This window comes from Prinia subflava, chromosome 3 (assembly GCF_021018805.1).
Source record: "Prinia subflava isolate CZ2003 ecotype Zambia chromosome 3, Cam_Psub_1.2, whole genome shotgun sequence".
NCBI classification, from domain to species: domain Eukaryota; kingdom Metazoa; phylum Chordata; class Aves; order Passeriformes; family Cisticolidae; genus Prinia; species Prinia subflava.
In genome coordinates this window covers 58,256,576-58,277,424 of record NC_086249.1, presented here as the reverse complement: position 1 = coordinate 58,277,424, position 20,849 = coordinate 58,256,576, and the positions used below count along the sequence as shown (strand labels likewise).

The 20,849-nt window shown below is 42.8% G+C and overlaps 2 protein-coding genes across 4 annotated transcripts; one reads left to right on the top strand and one right to left on the bottom strand.

The window, feature by feature from the left end:
• The first annotated feature begins 203 nt into the window (after positions 1 to 203).
• Positions 204 to 5,159, top strand: LOC134548001 (glutamine amidotransferase-like class 1 domain-containing protein 3, mitochondrial). 2 transcript variants are annotated; one of them, XM_063392249.1, is made up of 4 exons: positions 204 to 452; positions 2,363 to 2,534; positions 4,357 to 4,561; positions 4,860 to 5,159. In XM_063392249.1, the coding sequence occupies exons 1-4, from the start codon at positions 345 to 347 to the stop codon at positions 5,050 to 5,052; spliced, it is 678 nt and encodes a 225-aa protein (XP_063248319.1). In that variant the 5' UTR covers positions 204 to 344; the 3' UTR covers positions 5,053 to 5,159. The 2 variants fall into 2 exon arrangements, with proteins under 2 accessions (XP_063248319.1, XP_063248320.1); XM_063392250.1 differs by lacking the exon at positions 204 to 452 and adding an exon at positions 658 to 771.
• Positions 5,160 to 5,292: 133 nt separating this feature from the next.
• Positions 5,293 to 20,606, bottom strand: ACOD1 (aconitate decarboxylase 1). 2 transcript variants are annotated; one of them, XM_063392241.1, is made up of 6 exons: positions 19,066 to 20,606; positions 18,025 to 18,158; positions 11,156 to 11,317; positions 9,976 to 10,065; positions 7,752 to 7,957; positions 5,293 to 7,181 (listed from the first exon to the last, which is right to left on the bottom strand). In XM_063392241.1, exons 3-6 carry the CDS (start codon positions 11,231 to 11,233, stop codon positions 6,227 to 6,229), a joined length of 1,329 nt encoding a protein of 442 aa, XP_063248311.1. In that variant the 5' UTR covers positions 11,234 to 11,317; positions 18,025 to 18,158; positions 19,066 to 20,606; the 3' UTR covers positions 5,293 to 6,226. The 2 variants fall into 2 exon arrangements, with proteins under 2 accessions (XP_063248311.1, XP_063248310.1); XM_063392240.1 differs by lacking the exons at positions 18,025 to 18,158; positions 19,066 to 20,606 and adding an exon at positions 12,693 to 12,992.
• Positions 20,607 to 20,849: the final 243 nt, after the last annotated feature.

The window sequence follows — 20,849 nt, the reverse complement described above, 5'->3', positions numbered from 1 at the left end:
AGCGACAGGAACGCGCGCGTTCCACGGCACACCGAGGGCTCCCGCCCGCCGCAGCCCCGCTGCGGGCCGCACGCCGGGCCGGGCGTGAGCCCCAAAAGCATTTGAGCCCGTTTTGTTATAAACTAGAGGCACACGCCGCTTGTTTTCAGATTTCCTCATTTTATTCCCCGCCCATCCGTACGGTGGCGGAAGATGGAGACAGCGGCGCAGGCGCGGCAGGAGGAGCAGGAGGAGCAGGAGCAGGCCCGGCAGGAGGAGCAGGAGGAGCAGGAGCAGGCCCGGAGCTGCCAGTCCCGGGCCCGCCGCCGGGCGCAGCTCCTTGCCGGGCCCGAGGGGCGGCTGCCATGGGCAAGCGGGTGGCGCTGGTGCTCGCCGGCTGTGGCGTCTTCGATGGCAGCGAGATTCACGAGGCGTCGGCGGCGCTGGTGCACCTGAGCCGCGGCGGCGCGGAGGTAGCGGGGGGCGGAGGGGGTGTGTATATGTGTATATATGTGTCTGTGTACATGTGTATATATGTGTCTGTCTGTCTGTGTGTGTGTGCGGGCTGGCGTGCGGTGTGCGACACAGCGGCCAAGAGTCCCCTGTCTGTGGGACCGGAGCCCCTCGCGGTTTGCGGTGCTCCCTGCGCCGCCACTGCACCCTGCGAAGCCTATTCAGCCATAATCTCTCTTTATGTTGCCCCCTCCCCTGTTTTGTTCATTCCCCAAGGACCTGCCTGGCCCCCTGACAGGAGCTGAGGTCGCACAGGCAGCTGGACACAAGACTAAAAAGGTCTCATTAATACAGCTAAGTTATTGTACTAAAAGTCATGGCTACAGGTCAAAGAGACCCCTACCCAGGTGAAGACGGTTCCCTGAGCATATGTAGAAGTTAACTGGAGTTACAAAACTTGTATGGAAATGACTAACCAATCGTAATAGAGGGGCTGCACTTGGAGAGTTACTCTGAATTTCCGTGTATAGATGGCACAAAAAAAAGTTCAGTGGGCGTGCTTGATTTGTGGAATACCACTGGACACCCAGGCTTGAACGACTCTGGAATAAGTAATTTGTGTCTCTCTTGAGTGTGTAATTACTTGCTTGTTACACACCAGGTAATGAATCCAGTTTTGTGGGCAACAGTGCCAGACTCTTTCTAGTGGTGCCCATTGACAGGACGGGGAGCAGTGGCCATAAACTAAACCACAACGTCTTTCATCTCAACATGAGGAAGAACTTGTTACATTGAGGGTGGCAGAACATGGGAACAGGCTGCCCGGGGAGGTTGTGGAGTGTCCGTCTGTGGAAATATCCAAAACCCACCTGGATGCATTCTTGTGTGGCCTGTTCTAGGTAACCCTGTCTGGTCAGGAGCATTGGGCTGGATGATCTCCAAAAGTCCCTTCCAAGCCCTAACAATTCTGTGATTTTGTGAACCCAGGAGCAAGGAGAAGCTGGAGGCCTGTCCCTTCTCCTCTGGCCATGGGGAGCTGAGGATGGGTTTAAATTCTTTGTCTTCCATCCGATTGCTTTTGCAGCCCTCACTGGGGCTGCAAAAGCCCCTGCACCTGCTTGTTTTCTGCTCACTGTTTCTGGGCTCTCTTTGGTAAACTGGGACTTGTCAGAGAAGTCTGGGGCAGGATGCAGTGGTGTGCTTTGGTCCCATCTGTGGCTTCAGATGGCAGAAGCTGGTCACTGACTGTGTGTAGCCACACTCAGGTGTCTGATGGTAACAACAGCACCCTCATATTTAGCATAAAATTGTCATCTCTGAGAAGTTTGCAAAGGAAGCTTCAAAACAGACACAGGAAAACAGCCCCTGTGGTACACTTGTCACAGAGCTTTATATTCTGATGCAGTGTTCTCCTTTTGTGTCTAACCAAAATCAGTTCTCCTGTGTTTTGTTCTTCCTTTCTGCTGCTGGTGGTTTGGGACAGCTGGTAACTCTAATGTTTGCTCTAGAAATCCTTGTAAAATTTGCATCTTTAACTTTTTTATGTCAAATATTTGAGCACTTTCATCCCATAATAGTTAAGAGCAGCCTTTCTTCTGTATGCCCAGTTGGGCTGCTGGTATAAATTGTGTTGTCCTGTTTGTCCTTGGGCTTATCTGCCATGGCAAAATCAGTAGGCTTAATGTTGGCATAAGAATACTCTCCTGTCAGAATGCTACAGGAATAGGATGGGAAGAATGGCTGTATTTACCCATCCTTATATATCATATGTCACTTTAGATATTTAATGTGCTGGATTCGTCCTGTGGAATTTGCTTAACTTAGATAAGAGGCTTCAGGGACAAAACCTGTTTTCATCAAATGATCTTTATTGTGACAAATATATATGGGTTTTGTTTACATTCACAAAATTGCGTCATTTCTCTTCTAGGTGAAGATATTTGCCCCCAATATTGAGCAAAGGGATGTAGTCAATCACCTAAAAGGAACTCCTACAGAAGAGAAGAGAAATGTGTTAGTTGAAAGTGCCAGATTGGCAAGGGGAAACATTCAGGATTTGGCTGAACTGAAAGCTAGTGAATTTGATGCTGTCATTTTCCCAGGTAGGTATCACAAAATCACAGAATATTCTGTGTTGGAAGGCCCACAAGGATCATCGAGTCCAACTCTCAAGTGAATGGCCCACACAGGGGTTGAGCCCACAACCTTGGTGTCAGTAGCACCATGCTCTGACCAGCTGAGCTCATCTTTTGAAAGAAAATTATTTGTGGTTTTTTAACTCAATATATTTATTGATTCATAGTTCATGAAGTTAATATGCCAGAGTGTTCTTTTGGTATTAAGTTATGCATCCCACCATTCCTTCTTACTAAAGGTTGTGAAAACTTCACTACATATGTGTGGAAGAGAACCCTGACCAGAGTACAAAAATGGGGTCAGAACTCATTTACATGGCAGTGCCTTAATTTCAGGGCCTCTGAAAATGTTGGCAGAATAGCAGGTTGCCAAATAGGTTATGTTCCATGTCAGATGGGAGTACATTCTGTTTTAATTATGTATCCACTCATCTGCTGATTAATTTGTCCTAAATGAGTTTATGGATAATTTTTTTTTTAGAGACCCCAAAATTGCATTCCAGATGGAGGTAATTGTAATCACTTTTAGAAATAAAAAGCTGGAGCATCACGAGGAAATCATGACTAGCTGAGGATCTCTTTCCAGAATATTCATAGTACTGTAGAATACTGCCTTCGTGATTGGGCCAAAGTGTTAATTTTGAAATTTTCACAGTGTTGTGAGGCCAGCAGAGGGAGTGTGTGTATCACAGAGAAACAATTCTGCCTGCACTGTGAGAGAGTGGTGGATGTCAGGGCTGATCAGGAGGGAGCAGTGGCTCACAGATGCTTTCCATGTTAATTTCATGCTGTTATAACCCAGGCTCGAGGGGTTGCTGTAATAACTGTTAGAGGGAAATAAACCCTATTAAGTTTGAAAATTAAAATCTTACCTCAGAGATTTCAGATAACACTTGAAAGGGAGCAAACCGGGAAAGGAAAAATATTAAAAATGCAAAGCTTCTTGATGTTGTCTGTTGAAGTACTTGTGGAAATTTCCTTATGCTTATTGGAGAAAAGTTGATGCTATGCACATTCCATATGGAATAACCTTACTTTGATTATTCTGATAGTTATAAATCCAGCAGACAAAGGAGCTGTGAAATACAATCTGCTTATACAATTAAATGAAGATTAAATGCACCTAAAGGATTGTTAAAACTAATTTATAAAAAGACAAATCAGCACTGTTTTTAGTAGGAAATTACATTATAATTCACAAGGGTTTTTTTTTTGTCTCAGAATACCATATATTACAATGTCCATTTTATGTAAAATCCCAGGTGTTTTTTTATTGTTAGCCCCTTTTTTAAAGTTGGAAAGTAGTTCTAGAGAAGAGGAAAAGCTCTTCTATAATTGCTTAAGCATCAAAGTAAAACTTGAGAGTTCATTATTATAGATCACTGTTTGCATTACTCCCATGAATTCCATACTTGTGCTTTTAACTAGTATTTGTCTTCTGATCCTTCTTACTTATTGAGGAGTGCACAACAGATGGTGCAGCTGTTGTAGTGACTAGCAAAGGAATGTGAGGTTTCCTGTTTGTCTGTTTGTTGCTTTTTGAAACAAGGTTAAGCTTTCTGGCCTGTATAGAACCTACAGGTATAAAGCAGGAAACTTTTAACATTGTAAGCCCATCATTTACAGGTTACAGTGACATTGTGAGGCTTTCAGCACAGTTGCTTAACAGTCCCACGGACACCGACACCGAGATTATGTTGTAAAAAACAGCTTCTGTCTGGTATCAAATTTAATAGCTTTTAGCAGTGGCTTATATTTGAGCTTTTTGGTTTTGTTTTGGTTTTTTTAGGTGGTTTTGGTGTGGCAAAGAATCTGTGTTCCTGGGCTGTAGATGGCAAGAACTGTACTGTCAATGAGCACGTGAACTCCACACTCCAAGCCTTCCACAGTGCTAAAAAGCCCATTGGTTTGTGCTGTATCTCACCAGTTCTGGCAGCCAAAGTCTTTCCTGGTTGTGAAGTTACGGTTGGTCAAGATAAAAATGTAGATGGAAGGTAAGATGGAAATGGATGGAGATGATTTACATAGGAATTAAAATTAGGAAGTGGACAGGCTTCTGTGCAAATGTCTCTTTGGTATCAGTAAACCTGGGGGAACTTAGTTACCTTTAAGAAAAATCACTTGATGTGTCCATAGGGGATAGGAAAATCTGATAGTAGCAGTCTCTTTAACTCATCAACTTGTCATCAGCTAAAGAGTCGCGTAGATATTGTTGTAGTTCTCTCATTCATGTGTGCAGAATTTTATGGCTGTATCATTGCTTTATGTTAATTAAAGTATTTTTATTTACAGATTTCCTGATGCTGAAACAGCATCTGCTATAGCAGAGCTTGGATGTAAGCACATTTGCAAAAATGTAAATGAATCCCACGTGGATAAAACCAATAAAATAGTTACTACCTGTGCTTTCATGTGCAAGGCTCCTCTGCATGAAATCTTTGATGGAATTGGAACAATGGTACAAGAAGTCCTGAAGCTTGCCTGACTAGAAGCGTACAGACTTCTCCAAGGAAATCAGCGTAGCTAAGCATAAACATTTAGCTTCCTTTAATAATGACTGAATTAATAAAACAATGCAACTGCTAAACTTCACAGTTGCTGGTTTGTTTGGTGTGGTGGGGTGTTTTTAAATGTTTAATACATCAGATGGTTACTGCTAAATTTAACCTATTTATTTATCTTTTAAAATAGAAACCGTATGTTGAAGATGATGGGTGAAGGGTACTTTTTTTTTTTTAATCCAAAGGTATGGCTAATGGGGTTTTATCACATCATTAATGGTTATCAGTAATTCACATTTGCTGTTACCCAACTGCAATTAAAAGTGAAGTAGCTGTAAATGAGACTGTTTACCTTCAGTATAGATGAGTAATTCAATTCTGATTTCTAATCAGAAGGGAAAAGTAAAAGGATGTGGTTGTTTGGGGCTTTTTTTTTTGCCCTTGCAAGTCTTTAAGCAAGTATAACTAATGGACTTCAGAATTTTTTGCAGAGTCCGTAGGTAAACTAACTTTATAACCTAAGATCCAGCACAAATGAATGCATTGCATGTGGAAAATACACAAGTTTTGGGCTAATAAATGAAGTTATTTCAGATTTATTTAGTAAAATGAATTAGATTTATTTTGTGATTTTTTTTTTTGCATACATTGTTTCATGCTCTTAGGAAGACAATTTTACAAGTGTTAGAGCACATGGTTTGATTTTACAAATGAGAACAAAGGTTTGGCAGCTTCTCCTAGAAACTCAGTCTGGCAAGGCTTTGTACTCTGGGGGAACAAAAAATTCCCAGAATTTATTATCAAGGTTCCTGTGGACACTGAGTTGTCTCCCATAGACAACTGGAAGTGCTCTGGTGCTCACAGGGTACTGCAGCCCACACTGCTGGGCCTGAACTAACTTAAATACTCAGTGTTATGTAACGGGGGTTGGGAGTGAAGCAGGAACAGACCTGTACCACAGAGCAGCGAAAAAGGTGGAACTGGGAAATAATGCCTTCGTGATGAGGAAAGTGGAGCTGTCCCTCATGCTGCCTCAGCTGCAATGGCTACAGTGACACCTGACAGGCTGCAGAGTATCCAGTGCTACCCCTCCCTGCCTCTGCTGTGTTTATTTTAGCATTGGCTTTGTGAAGAATGTGTAGCTGTTGGCTGGAACATTCAAAGGAAGCACAGCTTCTCTGGAAGTGCTCTAGCTGACTGTCCTGATAGAAATGTACTTAACACAGAACAGTCCTCTACTTTTTCCAGGTTGTACACGGTGTCTGTAATGCCTTCCATGGCTTCTGCGGGCAGGATGCCGAGTGCATTGGATTGAAACTTTTTCTGCAAGTCTTCCATTTTCAGAGGTTTCCTCCAGTGCCCGTAGAAGGTAGTGCAGCGGTCGCTGACCGTGCTGCCGTCCCGAAGTGTGACGCTCACTTCGCAGTACAGGCTGTCAAAGCTGGGGGAGTTGTCAGGAGGGTGCTCCAGCTGCGTTTTGGAGAGGAGCTCCCGCAAGGCCGGCTGCTGGATGTTCTCAGCAGCGAAGGACTGGACTGACATGCTGCCATCCAGCAAAGCAGAGCATGCAACAAACTGGAAGGAGTGTCGTGCTTCATGCTCTGAGGCTGGGCTGGGTCTGTTCACATATTCTACCTCAGGGACTTTGAGAATCACTTTCTCAATTTTATCAAGGGGGAGCAAGTTCTCACTGCTCTCCACAAGCTTCCTCCTAACAGAAGATGCTGCATCAGCCACCCAGTGTGTTGCAAGATGAGCAGGAAAGTGTTTGATGGCTACATCTTGCTGGTCCAAGAGCCAGGGGTAGGACTGCAAGGTTGGCAGAGTCTGTGGGTTGTAATCTGTGTAAAAGGCACCCATCCCTGACTCCATGTCCAAAATCTGTTTGTTTCCTTGAAGGCCCTGTAAAGCTAAGCAAGCTGCTTCCAGTCCGTGCTTGGCAGCATTCCCAACATGGAGAGGCTTTATTTGGGTTGCTGCATTAGCCAGTGGGGCACCTGCATAGGAGGCAGCAATAGCCAAGGCATTTTTACATTCCAGCTGGTCAAGAGCTAGCAGTTTAGCACAAGCTGCTGCACTCCCCATTGTACCAACCACAGCCGGTGGGTGAAACCTGAGAAAACAAAAGTATCTTCATTACCAAATTTCAAAAAATTACCCAAATTCACTAGATACAAAAGCTTTTCATTTGTTGCCATGGAAAATGGATTGGACCATAAAGAAACACACATTCAGCCTTCATGTGTGAGCCTAACTGAGAGCTGTCACTTTTACCCAGGAAAAAGTAAAACTGGAGTAGTACTGCTTGCAGTAAGTCCTTCCCAGAAAGCAACTGAAGCATCAGTGCTGCTTATAGTTCAAAGCAAATGTATAGTCAAATATAAAGTTATGTTTATTAGTATTTAAATTTATATATTATTATAAATCTATAAAAATTCAAAGTAGAGAGATCATTGCCTCATTGTGAGTTGTACAATGCTTTCAAAAAGAAATCTATTAGCTAAAGAGTTAGGAGTCAAAAGTATTTATGTGTAAGATGAGTCTTCCGTAAATTTCCAGACAAACAGCTTAGGAAATATGAATAACTGTGCCACCTGTATTTTAACTGACATTTAATTATGTATATTAGCACTGATCAAAAACCACCTCCACTTCACTTTCTACTTTAAATATTTCAATGTACCTTTTTGGAATATTGCTGGCCTCTCTAGAGAAGTGCAGCAACCTGCCTTGCACTTCGATTCCCACATTGAAAGCTAAGAGCAGATCAAGACCCGAGATTTTTTTCTTCTGAGGAAAGGCCTCTGAGAGTGCAATCACTGCAGGGAGCACAGCCCCGGATGGGTGTGTGGCTGGATGCCAGGTATCATCAAAGTCCATTGAGTGCACCTAATGGAAAGAGAAGCATTGATACATTAGAAACAAACTCTGACTTCATAAGGTTGCCTCAATCAAATGAAACACCTGTAAAAAAAAAACCAAACCCAAAACCGAAGAACCAGATCTTCCTTAGAAAGCAAAAATTTCAGAAGTCTTTTAAAGACCTTTACCCCCAACATGTCTGTCTGGGAAGTGGCAATCTCTGCAGCAGAGATTGGCCTTGCCTCAAAGGAGAATCATTCTAATTCAACTTGTACAGCCTGAAATCGGTGTGACAGTGATTCCTTTTTTCTGCAGTTGGCTTTTGCTGCTTTAATTAAACTGGTATAATTAAAGCAGCTGTTCTAGGTCTACCAAGTGAACAGTGAATTTTCACTCTCCCCAGAACATAATGAAATATAAACACAATGAAATTACTTCCCCATTGCTGCAACTGATGCTGCCATTAGGACTCGCACCATAAAGCTGTAGCAGTTAAATACTGCTAAATGGAATTTATATCATCAGAGCTACTTCTCTGATGCAACCATCCACAGGCACAAGCCTGCAAATGTACAGGAGACTTTAGCCTGAATTTTCAGCACACCGAAACAAGACCTGTCACACAAGGAACCAGACTCCCTGGAGTTCCTGGGAGGAGGAGAAAGCTACAGTCTTAATGTGGAACGAGCTGCCTGGCTCAAGAGAGTATCCCAAGTGGTGCCTTCTCTTTCCCATGCCCAGAACCCAGCTGCTCAGGAAGATTTTGGGTGTTCCCAGCATGGCATATGGCTGCTGATTTGGCAGCAGATGGTCCCCAACAGTGCAGTCAGTGTCTGTAATGTACTGCTTATCAGACATATTCCTTCCTCCCACAAAGTTTTGGGAACATCCAAAGACCTGAGAGCATCAGGGACAGCATTTTTTTATATATAGCATAGTAACACCTCAAAAACTGAACTTTCACATCTGTTCACCCATTTCTTAACTTCAGAGTACACTGGGAAGGTGGTCAGGCTCCCCAGCAGTAAGGTTTTGCCCTGTAATAGCCATTATGCATTTTGAGGACTGTTTCTAAACAGATAGAAGAAAATGCAGTGTCTGCCTTGAAAAACTTTGATGCTATCTGGGGAGATGTCCTGCAATTCAGAATAAGGAAAGTTGTGGCCAATGCCCTGTAAGCTGTGTTTCTGGTGTCTTTACCAAGTGCTTAAATTGACCTGTGACTAGGATGTAACCTGAAGTGATCATATATATGCTAATAGCCAGATCTGAATATCATAAGGCTGCTAGAAACTAAGCAGCACCAGGCCTCATTACCAAGGTAATTTTCTCTACATTGGAAATGAGCTGTTAAATTGGACCTCTGATATTGTTGTCACACTAATTTAAATAGGCTTAATATTACTATTTCCTTGGTTGGTCACCTTCCCTGGTTTTGTATAATTGCCAAATTTGTCTACCCCACCTCTTGTGCATCTTTCAATTTCAAATAGTTTCAGCCTCTATCTGAATTTAGACAAAGGTCTGGAGAGTCAGTTATTGCTTTAATGACAAAGCATGTGTCCAAAATATATAACTGTTTTTTGGAAACTACGTAACTGAAGATTAAGTTGCCTTGTGATATTATATGTATATGTATCTATATGTGCATCTGTGTTTTTCTGTAACTGTACTTTGTCAGTAGGCATGAAATTTGGATCCCAGCAAAAGGAGCTACAGCTAGAGGCTGCCTTTTAAAGCAGCTACAGCAAGGTTGTAGCCTTGCTACAAGGTTATCAGGTTGTAAGCCGTAGAGTTCTGACATTTGACAGCAGCTCCAGGTCCCACATTAAAGGTAAGGGATGCTGTTGAGCTGGATCATACATATGTTATACCTTAAGCTCAACCTCACTGGAAGGAAGTTGAAGCACATTAGGAGAAAAGTCTAGGAAAGTTTTGTAGCAGGCTTCAGAATAAGCTAAGATTTTTGGGACATTCTGTTCTCTATAGAGCAAGAATGGCATCAATTTGTATGATTTCAGAGCAAATAAAAGAGCATCCCTTACAGCCACTCCATTCACAAAAGCTGCATACAGAGGAGGCAGTCGGAAATCCAAGTGGCCCCAGATGGTACTGGATAAATCTGAGCTGTAGATCTGAAACAAATTGACATAAATTAATTCAAATCCTGAACCTGAGGATAAATGTGCATTGTATCTCTGACGTAACTGAGAGCAGACCATGTCCTCTCGGGACCTAACTGCTCCCTTTTATGAGAAAAATTCTGTTCTTTCAGAAAGTCTGAAAAGAGAATCAGTTTCCTGTTAGCTTATGTCCTATTCCACCCAAACAGAGCTCAGGGGCAGACCAACACCACCCACCTGGCCACTCAGTACACAGCCTCTGGCCACTCATGTCCCTTTTCACCACCCATCGACAGAATCACAGAATCAGCTGGGTTGGAAAAAACCTCTGAGATCATCAAGTCCAACCTAAATCATGACAGGACTGTCATCATCTTGTTGAGGAAGATGTCTCATTAAAGGGTTTTGTTTTCAGTGTTTTAGTAAGACCCTGAGTAAACAGTAGATGGCCTCCTGGTGCTGCAAATTGAACAAAAAGGCATAAACTATCCTGGTTTGGTAGGGGAATTCTCTGTGGGAAGAGACTAATTGGCACACAGAGCTCTGGAGCACAAGTCCACCCAGGCAGGTCTGGACAATAAACAGTGGGCTGAGCTCCTCCTCACTGATGCACTCCTGTGTTGGGAAGGCTTCTTTCAGGGTCAGTCACTCTGCTGTTTGAGGAGAGCAAGACTGGAGGAGAAGCATGGCTAATGCACTCAGACATAAAACAATTATGTTTTATGGACTGCAAGTAACCCACTGCTAACTCCTCATGTCTTTAACAGTTCTTTGATTTGAGAGGCTGGTGATAAGTGATGCTTACTTTGTTGATGTTTTTAATAAAATATCATAGGTGAAAGGAAGGAAGGGGTTCTTAGTTGACAGTATTTGAAGAGGGAGATCTTAGGCACACAGACTGATACACAGACTTGTGCCCGTCCAGAGTGAAAACCAACTTGAGCACTGAAGTTTCACTGTCTCCAGTGGGAAGAACACAATTTCTCTCTTTCCATCCATGAAAGAATTTCACCATGGCAAAATTTCCTTTTCATAGCCTAAGTTTTCCCTTGCTTTCTTAAAGCTAAACCTTAGGATGTGCTATAAATACCAGACAGCTTACCTTGCTGTACTGTGCCACTTTGTGGCAGACCTCGGTGCTGGTACCCAGAAGCCCCACTCCAAGAGTATCCAGAATCATTCGCTTACTTCTCTGAATTACTCGATCTGTCAAGTGATTTGCATTCAAACCATGAATCACCTTGGCAAAATTTTCTGTAACTGTCTGCAAAGGGAAAAAATAAAGAAAAAGAAGAAGTAGATTTTTCTCTATATTTAAAGTAATCACTATTTTGTTTCCTTTTTTTTTCTTTCCTCTTTTTTTTTTCCTTTCAGTTTTGGTTACTGTCTAGCACACTGGCCATTTCTTACACAAATTGCATTAGCAAAACCAAGGTTTGAATTCTTCCTCTTTTTATTCCCAGAAATGTCACTGTGTTATTTATGTTTTATTTATGCTTTCATCATTATCCTTTTCTGGCCTCTATTTCTTCTGCTTTTTCCCTGAGCCCTTGAGGGTATGCACTGCAGGTGTTATAACTGTGCAAGATTATCTCTATTCCTATCATCTCTATCTCATCCCCATCTCAACTCCATCTCTAATGACTATTCATACACACACACATGCCCCAAATAGAAGTAAAAACATCTGTCTTTCCCATGGCACCTTCTTGTTGGAATTGGTATCAGTGGGAGAGTAGCATTTCAAGCCAGTGCACCCACTACCACACAAAAGGGCAAGATTTTATCTCCCTGACTGGCAGCCTTACTATCCCAAATCTTGCTGAGCTTGGAGCTCAGTAGAAGGCAGGAGTTGGCAGCCCTACCTTGCACATATTGCTCATAGCTCCCAGCTCCCATTGAATTCACTCTCAGCTGGAGTCCCAGCTTTTCTCCAAGACAAGATCTTGCCTCTTTGAAAAGCAGTGGCTCCTTGTTCCTGGATCCTGCTGATCTGGGAATGATATATATTTATGTTCTTCTCCTACTGAGCAATCACACATTATGCACATTCAGCCTGCTTATTGGCCGTGAGCTGCTGTTAGTGTCTGTATTAGAAAATAACCTAAAACTTCCCTTCCTGGACCATTAGAAATGTCCCACTGCAGAGGTACACAATATTTACAACCAGTCTATGCACACAGTTCCTTTTTTATACTGGCAGTAGTGAATTTATCCTCATTTCCCCTCTTCCTTCCCCTTCCTTTACTCACCTGCACATATCCACACAGAGTGGTGGTATTTCCTTTTGACCTTCATTTTGCTGAGGGAAGCAAACCAAACTCTGCTGTTCTCTCCTTTACAATATGGACTCACCCCTACTACACTTGTATATTTTCATTGCGTTGTTCACAGTGAACAGCGTTGTTCCTTTTTCTCTAGCATGGTGACCAGAATTGTACCCATCATTACAAACAAGTTCTCACTCACACTTGTAATGAAGCATTAAGATTATCTAAAGGAAACAGCCACAAGCAGTTTAAAGCAGGTGAACCACATATCCCATGGTGTGATGGGCACCTACTGCAACATTATGGAGTGAAGATACAAAAGCTTAAATAAAGAATCACATCTTACAGTGCAAAGAAACAAGACAGTACCTTTGCCCACATCTTGCAGGGGTGATGCACGGCCCAGAGAGATGCAGCAAATGAGTGGTGGCCAGTGAGCAGGGGAACTCACTCTCTCACTATTTATATGTCTGTCTAAGGTGGGGGAAGGAATATTAGGCCTTTCTACTTATGCATCTTGTCCTGCCCATTTCCTCTTCTGCCTGTAAATTTACTTTTTGCTTCACTTTCAACTTTCCTCTGAGTAACTGCACTATAAACCTCTAGCACACACGTGATAGGACTTAGCCAGTCATGTTTACATGTTGTGTAAATTAATACATGTAATACTTCATTCTCAGACAGAAACTGATTCATCTGGTAGCATGGAGCGCTGTGTGGAACCACAGTAATCCATGGATAGCTCTACTGGTTGGGAAAGTCCAGTACTAGACTACAGGATGGCAAAGGCTGTTTAGCTTAAACAACCTGTTGTTAGTTGGCTTTTTTGTTTGTTTGTTTGGGTTTTTGGGGGTTTTTTTTGTGTGTGTGTGGGGGGGGTTCGGTTTCTTCTTTTGCTATATGTCTCCTCTCTAACACATACAATTCAGACTTGGGAAACGTGTGCAGAAGAATTTCAGACCATAAATTGGATTAAGGCAGTTCTTGGCACTTAGCAGTGTTTTAGCAGCATGAGTCACTGTGTGTTAGCAATAGATAGTGAGAAATCCCTGCCTACCCCATCAGGAAGGGGCAGACCCCACAGGAGCATGACTAGAGGCCTCTGAATAATTTTGAAGTAAATACGTAATGATGTCTGAAGCATGGGAATCACCTGGGTTAGGGAACAAAGTACCAAATCTCAGAGTTGCAGCCTTGCACTTCTTTGAGAAGTACTGCCTAAAACAGTGTAGGAGCCTCAGCTCTTTACTGACAATAGATCCAAATAGTTTTGTAAAGCCGTATCTAACTCCTGAGTTCTTCCAGGTAGATAACATCATGGGGCTAGAGGTGAAGCTAAACATTGATTTGAATGGTTCTAACCATGACTGAAAGGTCCTGTTTCAGGCTATGTCCTTCCCCCTCTCCTGTCCCTGGATACATGGTCCTCCTCCCTGGGCCAGCCCTGATCCCGAGCAAACCCATTTCTGAGCTGGTCCAGTCTGTCTCCAGAGCTAGCTCTGTGATCTCAGCAGCCAGGCATAACTGAGTTTCATTCCCTTGGAAATGCCAAATTAAATCTTGCAACACAAGCAGAGGGAGAGAGGAGTAGGGCTAGCAGGATTCTGTGAAATTTTGGGAGGGTACGGACAGGTAACATGAGAGAAGAGGGAATCAGCTGCTCCCCAGCCAGATCTAAGCAAGACATTTGCCTACTTTGCCTGTGCTGTTAGCCAGTTCTACTTTTGGATATCATCTGCTGGTGCATAACTTGATGCTGAAAGTTGCACTGGGTAACAAAGGGCCTTAAATGATAGAAGCAGTGACAAGTCAGTTCATGGATACAGAAAAAGAGCCTGAGGCCCAGGACTCCTAAAACCCAGCCCTACAGGCTAACCTGCATCATGAGAAGGTGCCATTTAAACCCTTGCTCTGTCTCTCTTTTAAATATGAGCAGCTGTTCAGCATGGCTACTAAACCTATTCCCACACATTTCTCTCTGGGTATGCCACAGTTTCCTAACTCATACAGGTATAATTTGCATCTACATAAAACATCCCAGCATGTGTCCTAGGTCTTGGGTGTGTTTTGCCAAATCCTGGCCCCCTAGGGACACAGAATCAGAATGTGCATCTGTGCTTCTTCCTTTCCTCCAACATTTCCACACTGGGGAAAACCTCAGAGGTGGCCTGAAGAATTACCTTTGGTGCTGATAAAATCCAACTGACATAATGGGATTGCTCAGGTTGACAAGGTTGGCAGTGGTTAGAAAGGTTAACTTAGAATTTAATGCTCTTGGGCTTAAAAAGGGGAAGATTTTGTTAATTTTCACTTCTTTTCTTTTGGCTCATTCTTCTCTCAGAAAATTGGAAGAAAATATTTAAATTTCAGAACCATACAATCACAGATTGGCTGCAATTGGAAGGGAGCCCCAGAGACCAACCTCTAACAAGGCCACCCAGAGCAGGCTGTGTCCAGTTAGGTTATGAATATCTCTGAGGATATTCAGAGGAGGAGACTCCACAGTCCCCCTGGGCAACCACAAAAAAATAACATATTAAATAAAAGATATTCAAACCCCAAAGTCCATCCTCTTTTTCCATTACCTTTGGGATATAATTTATAACCCCATTCTGTTTCTCATTTCTTTCTGCTCCTCCAGTGGGATAGAGGCTCCACTGCCTTAATCCCATGATGAGACTCCAGAGTGAATTCGGATGGGACCCAGAACTTGTGATGTGCAGTCACATGCTGCTGGCTGATCTCAGATATGTGGTCACTTCCTTCTGTGATCCTGATTGCAGGATGGACTGTCCCATGCATTGCAATAATAACATTAGTAATATTTATGGACTGAACTGAGATATTACGAGAAAGTTATTTTTTTGTTAAAAAAAGAATGAAGTGAAACTGTACATTTGCTTGGGAAACCAATTTCCAGGCTGTGTCTGCAGGCCCTCAGACTCAGGTGTACACTGTAGACTGTGAGGGAAAAGCAAGCAGTATGATTTTCACTGCAGGGGGAAGAGGCATCTATACAAAGTCCTGTACCTCCACAGCAGAATTCCTAGGGGCTGAAACAGAAGAAGGTTGAAAATCAGTAACTAAGGGATTGTTACAGCCTGTCCACCCTCACAAAGGGAATCTGCTGCTTTCCTCTCCTTTGACACAATACACATGGTTCAGCAATTTGGGCAGACAATTTGCTAACTAGCAAGCGTGGTGGAAAGACAAAATGTGTTCATCCAAATGCCATTTGCAGCATTGCACACAGCTACAGTAATGAGCTGTGTTGATTACAGAACAAGGCTTTAGAAAACCAGTGCCCCACAGAGTCTATTTTCTCCTGCTGACATCACATTTTTAAGCTGTTTTTTTTCTTCTTTTGCCTCCAGTTATTTTAGGCTAAACTCTGCCCACACCTGCCAGCTCTATGTTTGCAACTGAAAGCAATTTTGGCCTTAGCCTTATGCTTCTTTTGTTCCAAGGAAATATTAAAAATTATGACAAAATACTGAGTCCAGGCTTCCTTTTCTCCAAGACAGCTTTTAAGAAGTAACTTTGTTCATGTCCTGTGCTTAGATGAGAAAACAGGAGACAGGTGCCAATGAGCTGTGTTTACAGAGACTCAGATGTTGCTGAGAGTCTGAAAACAACTTACAAGTTCAGAACTTGCTCCTTTTTCTTCTACTGGGATATTTTAATGACAGTGAAGAGGTGAGAACCTTAGGGAATTGTCTGGAATAGACAGCTTGATCTAAAATCTGTTAGCAGCCCTACAGCCATAACTCTTGGGGTGCTGTAATATTGCACCCACTGTCATTATAGTCTCTGTGCCTCTTTTTCCTCAAGCCTACTTTCCCATATTTACCCTAACAATGGGTTCTGAGCCAAACAGCAATAACACACAGCAAACGAAATAGGCAATGATTGCGCCACAAAGTGTATCATCCTGGAAATTTCTTGCCTACAGTAGTTCTCTTATTCACTTACTTGCACAACTAGTGGCAATGGCAGTGAAATCTCTGAGAAGTTATTGCCCTTGTTTTTTTGGGTTTTGTTTTGTTTCGTTTTTTTTTTTTCATAGTTCCCACAGCAAACATTGGAAGTTCCCAGCCATATTCTGGTAAAGGCTGCTATGAGTCAATGAGCTGGTCAGTGCACTACATTTCACTTGCCTTCCTAAATTAGCAGTGCAACTCCCAAAGGCAAGACCTCAAGGTTTGTTTTAACTTGTAATGTAGATGTTGGTTTGGTTAAATGAGCTGTAAGATAGAGGTGCCAGACGTACCTGGGATATTCCCTTAGGATCACATTCAAGACAGCATCATTTATGGAGTGTGGGAAGAGGCCTGGTCTATAACAATATGAGAAGACAGCACAGCTCCATGAAATTCCTGTTGATCCAATGTGCAATTTAGCTGTCACCAATGCTACAACCTTCACCTGTTTCACTGGTGCCAGCACTCAGTGTTACCCTGTCTTCTGCAGCACACTCAGGCTCTGCTGCAACACTGTGGATCACACGCAGTCCTGTGGTGGAAGGACTAAGGAATGGGTCTGGGGGTGCTTTGGGGTGTCTTTGATAATTTATGGCACCTTCTAAGATAGGGTAGCTGCATCTCATGTAGCTGAGCCAGTTATGCCCCATCAGAAGGGAAGAATACCTTCAGGCCTACGTGGGAATGTGACCTTCCCCAAAGTGGGGGTTTACACCTAAGTCAGAAGTGTAAAGGAGGACAATTGGCATGATAAAAAATCCCCCCTCCGCAGGGCCTGCTTCTTATTGACCTTCTGTCTTATCTGGTTCAAACCCCAGAATCTCTGGTGGTGAGTGTTCTACCCCTCTGTCACATTTGGATCAGAGGTTTTCCCACCCAAAACTCACCTCCTCCCCTCAGTGGGTGCAATCCCTGCCCCAGCAAAACACCCTGCTGCCTCTGTGAACGGCCAAATGTTTGAGCCATTACATCTCTCCCAGTGATCTCCAGTATAAGCTAATAGCAGTGGGTGTGGGAGATCACATAGGTTTTGTGTACCTGCAGTTTCCATAACTACTCCTTGTTTTTGTTTTTGGCAGCCTGCAACACACATTGCTGTCTTAATCAAAGAGAAACCCATGATGTCTATATTATGTGTCCAAAATGCAGCCAGGTGTCATTACGTGATTCGTGCTATTTGGGGAGATGATAAAACTTGACTAGCATAAATTCAGAGTTTGATGAGCAGAAACCAAACTAGTGAGAGCACATGTGAGGAATGTGGCAATTTTAATTAAATTACCAGCAGAACTCCAGTGGTGCAAACGAGGCATTACCACTGTGCTGGGCTGTGCATCATACACAGAAAGGTACCAAGCAAATTGATGCTCCTGATCACTTCAGAGCAAGGCCAGATGTCAGGACATAATGGGTCCCAGCAAGGCTGTGGTGGCAGTCTAGTGGGGAGATACGGTATGAAGATCTAGTATACAACAAGCTTAACCATTAATTAAGGAATAGAAGAGCCTCTCTGCATGTGTACCAGTTCTCAGGGATTTGGAATCCCTAAGAAGTTATCCAAAACTCATTACAACCTTTTGTATGCACTGAAAGGGCTACAATAACACCTATAGAATATACAGCAAAACTAGAATGAAAAATAAAGCAGCATTCTTCAAACAGAAACAGGTTTGGGGACCAAAAAAAAAAATCACATAATTTTATGGGAGTCCATCATTTACCTGGCAGCAGCTGCAGAAGGCTTGAGACAGGTACTGGAAGATGCTTTGTGAGTTAACAGAATTGTTCCTTCAACTTTCTGAGCAGTCGCTTCCTCTTTTGCTCTCAGCTTTGTCCCTCCCAAACATGGCCCTGCCTGGAAGGATTTAAACAATGAGTCACGTTACAAAAGCCACAGAGTACTTGTTGCTAATGGAGTGCCCATTCTTCAAGCTTGTACCATGGGTTAATTTCCACCCATCCCTCCTAGCTGCTGGACAGAAACACCTGTTCAGACATCATGGTTTCATTGAGATCCCCAAGGCAGCCTGGGTATCCCATCAGTGACAAGTATATTCCTGCTTTTCTGGGGCACTCCAACAACTGCAAAAAAAGCTTTTTCCTCATCTGTGGTTGTACCCAGCTAGATCATGCATTTCCACCCTGATATATTTCTAAAAGTGCCAAGAAATATTGCAAAACAGCCTGAAATTATACTTTAAGTGCAGCAGTCTCTGATTTATGGTGCAATTATAAAACATGTCATGGTAGTTATTAGCTCTGAGATTGAGTATCACATATTTCAGACTGTAAAACATACTGAGGAATTTCTAGCTGTGATTGTGTATTCACCCCTAAAAAGGAAATGGGCTTAATTACACCAACATTTATAAAAGGGAGAAATAATTGCAAAAAAGGAAGAAAGGTTAAATTTGAACACAAGAGCTGTGAATACATAAAACATTTATATTATTACACTTGTAACTGAGCATCTAAGCAGAAGCTAATGATTTGAATTAAATTGGTCCTTTTTACATAAGTAGCATTTGAAGAATTTTGGGTTTTAGAATTTATAATGGCACTATTTTTTCCCTATGATTACTCATCTTCAGCATAGTAGATTCAACCAGATGCAGGAAGAATTAAAAATCAAGAAAAATAACTACTTTCACAAAATTATAGGAATGATCAACCATGTTGATGCTTCAGTATTGGCTGGGTTTAAAACCATTCACCTAAAAATGAAACCTACTGTCAGATATAGAGGACAGGATTTTATTTACCTTTTCTCTCCCTGCAACAGTTGGAAGATGTCCCTCCTTGTGTGGACATCTTGAATTATGGCAGGAGCACTAGGGTTAGCTGTAAGGAAAATAATGCAATGTTTAAGCCTGGCATTTATTTATTTATTTAAAGAGGTCATATTCAGAGAGAATATATGGTGGTAGTGGTACTCACACATCTTATCCTCCTGACTTTGGTAACTTATTTGCATGGCACAATGCCACCTCTATGACTTTGGGGTTTATATAATACGGAAATAAACCATTTTTATTTCTGCTTTCCACAATCAGAAGATTTCTCTATTTCTCCACTCTGGCTATTTTCATTATTTATCAAATTGGGCAATTTTTGAAGTCTGTTTTGAAGTTCATGTTTTATTTGGGCAATTATTTTCCTTTTCTTTTTTTTTTTTTTGGCTTGATGGGTTATGGTATTTTGTTAAACTCAAGGAGAGGGCACTGGGGGAGTCCAGAAAAATAGGAGGTACATTTTTTCCCCTCGTATAATGAAATGAGTCTCAAATGAAAGAGCAGTGAAATGTTATTGCCCATCCTAGGCTGCCAGCACAATTGCAGTGGGGTGTAAGTCACCGTGCCACCAGCAATCCACAGGGTAGGGCCAATGCAATGCTGTTTCACCCCAAAAGAAAGGCAGGAAGCTGCCTTTGGCAGCAACTTGTAGGAAATAGTTTGATGCCCTTGTTGTCTGTGAAGGAAAAAATAAATCTGAGTGGTTTTTAGTCTGATCCACCCATTGCTGCTTTGTTCTTCTGTGTTCAGCTGCTGCTGCTGCCAAAAGAAGGGTTCCTAAGGAGGAAGAGAATGGCTGTTGCAGACAAGTAGTTTTCCCCACAGCTTTCTGCTGTCTCACCCTACTACCCTTGGCAACAGGACTCTCTCCCACCTGCCCAACCCAGCCGAGCCCTGCACTGCCCCTTTTCTTCCTGTGTTAGCAAGGACCAGGCATATTTCCCCATGCTTGTCTACTCTGTGCAGATTTGGGAAGCCTCTTCAGTCAAAATCAATTAGTGAAGATGGATGGCAACAGTGAAGGAGGAGAGAAAAGAGAATATATATGATTCTGCAGGAATAAAACATAGTATATCTCACAAGCACACTGGAAAAACATATTTTTGTGGGGCAAGGAAAGAAGGGGAAGAAAGGAAGGGGAAGAAAGATACTCCAAGCCCTTAAATATTCCCATTTACTTAGGTCCCCCAATTCCTCATAGGTCTTCTCTTCCCAGGCCCCAGAAACATTCCTGTGTTCCAACAGTCAGACATGGGGTGAGCTTGCTCACTGAGTCCAGGTAAACAATACTGGTAGGTGTCTGGCCACCCTCAGCATGCTGTGCTGTTTATTGCTCCTTCCTTCTTGTCTGAGTTAAAGTGTGGTCAATATCCTGAGAAATTCCTGTAAGGCTATGGAAGGATGGGCTTCAGAAGCTCACTGAGTTCTCACAAGAGGGTGGGCAGCACATGAAGGTGAGCGGGATTCCTTCCTCCACATCACTACATCACAAAGAAGCTGGAGAGGAGAGAACTCGCCCAAAGGTCCCACCTCATCTCTGAGCATGCAGGGCAGTGTATCCAGAGTCTGGCCCTAGGCTTCTGTCAGTACTGTGATCTGAGAACCCCATGAGGGCCTTCACAGGGAGGACAGGCAAGCCTGGCCATCCTTATCTTCAGATCAGGCATTTAAGAATGTTTCTGAACAATCTGGCTCACCTCAGACCAGATCTGATTACAAATGATGGAGCAACACCCCAGCCAGTGGTGGGATAC